The sequence below is a fragment of the Lathyrus oleraceus genome, chromosome 2 (assembly GCF_024323335.1).
Source record: "Lathyrus oleraceus cultivar Zhongwan6 chromosome 2, CAAS_Psat_ZW6_1.0, whole genome shotgun sequence".
Classification (NCBI taxonomy): domain Eukaryota; kingdom Viridiplantae; phylum Streptophyta; class Magnoliopsida; order Fabales; family Fabaceae; genus Lathyrus; species Lathyrus oleraceus.
Window position 1 is genome coordinate 451,585,514 of NC_066580.1, and position 7,540 is coordinate 451,593,053.

Below are 7,540 nucleotides of genomic sequence, written 5' to 3' on the forward strand. Positions count from 1 at the left end.
ACAATGAAAGATGAAGAAGACTTGGAAGTCATTAGATATGAACCCCACTAAAGTCTATGAGTAAAAGTGAATACGATAAGCAACTAGGTCATTCGTCTCGTACCCAAAGATATTCAGAATGAGTTAATAGAATTCTCCACTCTCATTCATTATTTACTACTTAAGGCTCGTGGCATGTGATTCTCATCATAACTTTCAAGTTGCTGAAGAAGAATCCTTGCTGCTCCTTATGATGATGAATGTCTTATCAATCATTCGATTCGAATTGCATTAAAGTCTATAAACAAAGGCGAATACCTTAATCAAACTGGGTCATTCGTTCCGTACCCAAGGATACCCTAAACAAGGATAGGAATGCTCCACTCTCATTATTCTTTGTTACTTAAGGCTCATATCATATAACTTAAATCATGATTGATAAGTTGCTGATAAGGGTTTCTGATTGTTGCAATATTGCTTTGTGGAGAGAGAATTGACAATCATATGATTTGAATTATGCTGAAGTCTATGAATATAAGTGAATGTGATGAGCAACCGAGTCATTCGTTCTGTACCCAAAGATATTCAGAATGAGTTAATGGAATTTCCCACTCTCATTTATTCCTTATTTATTAAGGATCATGTCACACAATTTTAATCTTGATGGATAAGCTCTTGAAGAAACACCTTTGATATGCCTTGTATGAAAGTCTGGAGTTGAGGCCTTGAGATCCACATCTTTACAAAAATAATCTTATTAAGTGATAAGGGGACTTTTGATCACTTGACTAGACTGTGGAATTATACACGACTCAAAGGATTTAGTTAATCAAATTTTTTTTGATCAACTTGAATCAAACTACATGATTCACACCTTACAATGCTCGTCTCAATGAGCTCCATCAAAGCCCTAAATCGATTCCAACTTAATCGAAAGGGTCAAGGAAGAACCCTAACATCGAAATTCAACCACATGAAGGTCTCGGTGCGGAAAGGGGATCCAAATCCCGGGGATTTGGTCCCTATGGCATAAATCTACATCTTCGCAACGAGGAATTGCAAAGAGAAAAGAAAAATTAACATACCTGTGCGCGAAGTCTTCGATGAAGCTAATGAAAAGAAAATACCATAGGTAAAGTACACCAGGTAATCCAATCCTTCTCTTTTAAATTCCTGCAAATTCTTCTTCCTCTCAGTAACCTTAGTCCATAGGTAATGAGGATGAATTCCGATTCAAACCGTGCGTGAGAGTAAGGAGAGAGATGAATTGCAGATCGAGAGAGAATGATGTGAGAATCTCCGTGAAGGAAGAGCTTCGATTCAATTTCTGCGAGGTGATAATGATGACTGGATCTGTGTTCTATGTTGAGATTGAGAGAGTTTTGCAATGATTGAATTGTGAGAATTGTGATGTGAATGAAAGAAAATTGCAGAGTGATGATGATGAATGATTGGAACCACCAATGATTGGGATCATGATCATTTATAGAAGTCGATGATTAACAGAGTTAGAACTCTGTTAATCCAAGCCAATACAAGTTAGTTGGAGTTTTCTGATTCTATTAAGCATAGGGGTTAGTGATAATCAATTAGGTTAGTTTTCTGTTATAGTTAGCTGTGAATTTCAGTTATAGTTAATTAAATGAATTGCTTTGTTAGGTTATTAGATGAATGGATTTCTGTTACAATGAATTCGCTGTCAATGACTTGTTATGCAGTCAATTAGATGGAAAAAGGTGGTGTTAATGCTGGCTTGTTAATAATCCATAATGAACTGTTAAGTAAGGCTACTAAAGTTTTATGTTAAACCTAAAGTCTTATTCAGTTAGTGAACCAAATCCTGCTATGTTAATTGCAGTTAGTAGGTGAAATGTTAGTTGCCCTGTAAAATTAATTAGCAGTCATACTCAGTTAATTGTTTTATTGATGTTGGTGATATTGTTGTAAAACTTGTTAACTGCAAAGTTAGGATGCAATAGCTGCTAGTTAATTTCTACTAAAATGAACATGTTAGTTGGACTGTTAGAAATACTTTAGAGTTGGTTTAGGAATTTTCTACCAATTGGTTCCATTAGAAATCGATTTTGTGCAGCATGTTAATTGCAATCAGTTGTTAATGATGATAACTATGCCATGCCTTGCTTTCATTTGTGACTGCCTTGTTAGGGGCTGCAACTGACGTAGGATTATTAATGCTTTACCAGACCTGTTATAAGTCCTATTAACTTCAGTATGAACTGCTGCAACGTGATGCTATTAATGAATTCATATGGATGCATGAATGAATGCGACTTCAATGATTATGTACTCGTAGGCATATGCTAATATCATGGTGTTTTCAGGAAATTAGATGGAAGTCTAGGGCAGTTTTGCATGAGTGTTAGCATGTATGCAATGATGGCTAGAAATGGGCAAACTTGAATTGGTTTTAAAGTGTTTGGAATTGTTGTGATTACCATGCTTGTATTTGCAAATGATTTTATGAATCTCTCATGTGTGTTTGCTTTTGCAGAATATCATGGCATGCAAGACTTTATCATGAACATGGCTTGAAGAAACATAGTTAACTTGTGTTAGGGACCATATGAATGAAGGTGGACTGGGGTGGAAGTGTCAAATCATAGTGGGTCTAGTGGAGCCAAGGCTTGGCTGGTTTATTCTAGAAGGAGAAGAGCATCAACTATCACATGATTGGATATGAGGTGGCAGTAGAGAGAGAATTGATCTTAACCAATTCTGTTAGGCTGTTTGCATAAAGGATTAGGAATAGGTCACAAGAGGACACTTTTGGAGAATCATTGTGTAATCATGAGAATGGAGAGCTACTAAGCACTCCATAGGAGCTCAACTATGTGGCAGTAGATTCCTTGATCTCTGTAAATCTCTTCCAATCATTCAATAAAGCAGCCTCTTCTTATTATTCCTCATTCTATTCTTTATATTATTCTCATTATTTTTTAGAGAACCTAACAGTGGTCCGACCTACCGGATCCGTAGAGGGGGCCAGTGAAGGAAAGCTTGGTTGATGTCTAAGAAGAAAACCGTAGCAAACATGGAGGCGAAGATTGCAGATCTGGAGCAAGAGTTATCGTTGATGAAGGTTGATTTCTCTGATTCCATCGCTGAGGTTCAACAAACAGCGAGGGAGAATCAAAGAGCGTTGATACAGATGATGGAGAAGGTTCTGGAAAAGAAGGTGGTTGAAGCTGAAGATGATGCATCATTGGAAAAGGTTACGACAACCACAAAGTTGAAAGGTGAAGCTTTGGATGAATTTAGAAGGTCGGTTAAGAAGGTGGAGCTACCAGTGTTCTCCGGCGACGATCCGGCCGGATGGATCTCTAGAGCAGAGGTCTATTTTCATGTTCAAGACACGAGTGCTACTGTGAAGGTGGGGCTGGCACAATTGAGCATGGAAGGACCAACAATTCACTTCTTTAACTCTCTGTTGGAAGAAAACCGAGATCTGACATGGGAGGAGCTTCGATCAGAGTTGATGGAAAGGTATGGAGGTTTAGGAGAGGGTGATGTTTATGAAAAGCTCACTGAAATTCGTCAGAGAGGAACGATGGAAGAATATATTCAGGAATTTGAACGTCTGACTTCTCAAATTCCGAGGTTACCTGACAAACAATTTTTAGGGTATTTTCTGCACGAATTAAGAGGTGAGATCAGAGGTAGGGTACGGAGTTTCGTAGCTATGGGGCCGATAGCGAGAACGAAGTTGTTCCACGTCACAAGAGCAGTGGAAAGGGAAACGAGTGGTGGATCGGGTTGGATCCGAAACCCGAAACCAAGCGGTTCAAACAAGGCTAACTCGGGGCGAAATGGAGGAACGGATTGGGTTTTTGTGAAAGGAGGCCAGAACAGTGGGTTAAATTATGGAAATGGGCCTAAAGGGCCCAATAACCCACCATGTGATGACAAGCCAGTGACTGGAGAGAGAAAAAAAGGGGGTGCACGTGACAAAGGCTTTACTCACTTATCCTATCAAGAGCTCATGAATAGAAAACAAAAAGGTCTTTGTTATAAATGTGGGGGTCCCTTTCACCCCCTCCATCAGTGTCCAGACAAACAACTACGTGTCATGATTTTGGATGATGAAGATGGAGGAGAGGAGGAGGCCAAATTGTTGGCAGTAGAGGTGGACGAATCTGAAAAAGAGCGAGATGGGGAGATGAGTGTGATGAACTTATATGAGATGGAGGTTCCGAGACGTGAACGTCTACAAACTCTCAAGTTGCGAGCAACCATTAATGGTGTTCCGGTGGTGGTTCTGATTGGCAGTGGAGCGACACACAATTTCATTGCGAAGCTGTTAGTGCAAAAACTGAGTTGGAGAGTCGAAACTACTCCAGATTTCATAATCAAGTTGGGTGATGGGTTTCAAACCACCACACGAGGAAAGTGTAATCATGTCTTATTCAAAATAGGGGAGGTGACTAGTGAAATCGAAGCTTATCTGTTTGATTTAGAAGGAGTTGGTGTAGTGTTAGGCATGGCGTGGCTGAAATCGTTGGGGGATATGATAGTTAATTGGAAGAAGCAAACGATGGAATTTTGGCATGAGGGAAAATGGGTGATGTTAAAGGGCATAGAAGGAACATCTGAAGCCATTTCAGCACTACAAAGTATAGTAGGTAAAGCTAGTAAGGGATATGGAAGGAAGTGGTGGTCCTTAGATGCCACTTTGAACAACACAGAAACCCAGGTTTTACAAGAGACAGATCACCCAGAAATGAAAGAAAGGTTGAAGCAATTTGATGATGTGTTTCATGAGCCCAAGGGGCTGCCACCACGACGCTCACGTGACCACTCCATTAACTTACTGCCAGGTCAAGGACCAGTGAGTGTGAGGCCCTATAGGTACCCCCCATCATCAAAAAAATGAAATAGAGAGGCAAGTCAAAGAGATGTTGGAGGCAGGAATTATTCAGTAGAGTAGCAGTGCATTTTCTAGTCCAGTAATATTGGTGAAGAAGAAGGATGGGTCGTGGCGGATGTGTGTCGACTACCGTGCCATTAATAAAGTGACAGTACCAGATAAATTCCCAATTCCAGTGATCGATGAGCTGCTTGACGAATTGCATGGTGCCCAATATTTCACTAAGCTTGATTTGAAATCCGTGTATCACCAAGTGAGGGTGAAACCTGAAGATGTTCAGAAGACTGCCTTCCGTACGCATGAAGGGCATTACGAATACCTTGTAATGCCGTTCGGACTAATGAACGTGCCCTCTACCTTTCAGTCCTTGATGAATGAAGTATTTCAGCCGTTATTACGGAAGTTTGTTTTGGTTTTCTTTGACGACATACTCATTTATAGTCAGACGTGGCAGAGACATATTCGAGACGTAACAGAAGTGCTGCAGATTTTGAGGAGGCATAAGTTAGTTGCTAATCGGAAAAAGTGTCAATTTGGCCAGAATACAGTTGAGTACTTAGGTCATTTAATTAGTGGGACTGGTGTAGCTGTAGATCCCATGAAGGTGGAAAGTGTGATTAAATGGCCAATACCGAAGAGTGTTAAGGGAGTGAGAGGATTCTTAGGCCTCACAGGTTATTATCGGAAGTTTATTAGAGACTATGGAAAAATTGCAAAGCCCCTAACTGATTTAACAAAGAAAGATGGTTTCAAATGGGGTCCTCAAGCTCAAAAGGCTTTTGAAACTTTGAAATAGAAGCTAACAAAAGCCCCAGTTCTTGCATTACCATATTTTGAAAAAGAGTTTGTGGTGGAGTGTGACGCGTTTGGTGTGGGGTTAGGCACCATCTTGATGCAAGAGAAGAGACCCATTGCGTTCTTTAGTAAAGCCATAAGAGGAAAGAATCTGGCCAAATATGCATATGAAAGAGAATTAATGGCGGTGGCATTAGAGGTTCAACACTGGTGGCCATATTTAATGGGGCGACATTTCAGAGTTACAACGGATCAAAAGAGTTTGAAACAACTTTGGCAGCAGAAAATTACAATACCTGACCAGCAAAATTGGGCTACCAAACTACTTGGTTACCAGTTTGATATCGTGTATAAGCCGGGGGTGGAAAATAGAGGAGTAGATGCACTTTCGCGTGTACCTGAGAATGGATAATTGATGGTGGCGGTTTCATATCCAGTTTGGGACGAAGGTAATGTGATTCAAGAGGAAGTCCATAATGATAAGGTGTTACTCAAGATCATAGAGGAATTGGAAGAGAATCCAAATGCAAGGCCTGGATTCAAGTATAAACAGAAGGTGCTATTGTATGAGGATCGGTTAGTTCTGTCAGCACAATCCAATTTGATTCCTAAAATGTTAGCAGAGTTTCATAGTACTCCAGTAGGAGGTCAGTCCGGATTTTACCGCACTTATAGACGATTGGCCGCAAATGTGTATTGGATAGGGATGAAGGCAAAGGTGCAAGAATCTGTAAAAGCATGCGATGTGTGTCAAAGGCAGAAGTATTTAGCCATTTCTCCTGGAGGCCTACTGCAGCCATTACCGATTCCTACAGCAGTGTGGGAAGAAGTTTCGATGGATTTTATTATAGGACTGCCCAAGTCAAGAGGATTTGAAGCAATATTTGTCGTAGTGGACAGGCTCTCTAAGTACTGTCATTTCATCCCTCTAAAAAGACCGTGTAATGCGAGGACAGTGGCTGAAGCATTTGCACGCGAAGTGATAAGACTTTATGGCTTACCTACAACAGTTGTCAGTGATCGTGACCCTGTGTTTGTCAGTAATTGATCGCGACTTTATGAGTCTATTGGGTATTAACTGCAAGTGCACAGTCTAATCGCGTAGTTTTAAAAGATATCGATCCCACAGGGACTTAATAAATCGATATACCGTTTTTCTAAGGTTACTTCGTAAAGCTAAGGCGGATGATACTTTGATGATTAGGGGGAAAAGTAAAACTAAAATTGGATCTAGATTAAATATCAAATAACACGGATATCGGGATGTAGTTTGTCGTAATTAGGGAATCAAGTCTTCGTTGGTTTCTTAGTTTTAAAATAAGTCTTTTTAGTAGACACTATTGATTAAAAGTCTTTTCTCAAACTCTTGCTCTATTGAATCAGACTATGACTTTATATTAACGTACGCTCTCACTATTTAGTTAAATCTAAAATCACTTTTTGAAAGCAATGGAATCTATAGAAACTCTTTTTAAGAAAATACTAACCGTTTAAACACCCTCGTCTCAAACTCTCGCTCTGTTGACTTAAATTATATGATTAAACTTAAATGCTTAACTCTCGTCCTCACATTTAACCTTTAAAAATACTTTTTGAAAATGATCAGAATTTAATTAACTCTAAAAATTGCTTTCGCCCTGATTTAAAGTTAATGTCCAATTTACACTGTCCAGTTAAAAGCTCAAACCGTCGTTCTATTGATTTTAACTTCTTTATGTCTTTTACTCTCGTACAAAAACTTTGGTATTAACTCTTTAAATTGAGACCATAAAAAGAGTGACTATAATTTCAAATAAATTTAAACCAACTCAGTTTTGATTCCTTTATTCCGCTTACTTTACATACCGATATCTAAATTTATTTAGCCGGACATGCTAAACA

The 7,540-nt window shown here is 39.4% G+C and overlaps 1 protein-coding gene across 2 annotated transcripts; it reads left to right on the forward strand.

The window, feature by feature from the left end:
* Positions 1 to 656: 656 nt before the first annotated feature.
* Positions 657 to 5,129, forward strand: LOC127120280 (uncharacterized). Of its 2 annotated transcripts, none has more exons than XM_051050689.1 (2): positions 657 to 1,125; positions 2,492 to 5,129. In XM_051050689.1, exon 2 carries the CDS (start codon positions 3,005 to 3,007, stop codon positions 4,868 to 4,870), a length of 1,866 nt encoding a protein of 621 aa, XP_050906646.1. In that variant the 5' UTR covers positions 657 to 1,125; positions 2,492 to 3,004; the 3' UTR covers positions 4,871 to 5,129. The 2 variants fall into 2 exon arrangements, with proteins under 2 accessions (XP_050906646.1, XP_050906647.1); XM_051050690.1 differs by having other exon boundaries at positions 657 to 1,111.
* The last annotated feature ends 2,411 nt before the right edge of the window (positions 5,130 to 7,540 follow it).

Bases quoted from the DNA above. Each gene is read 5' to 3' on its own strand.
- LOC127120280 (XM_051050689.1), top strand. From the start codon at position 3,005: ATGTCTAAGAAGAAAACCGTAGCAAACATGGAGGCGAAGATTGCAGAT.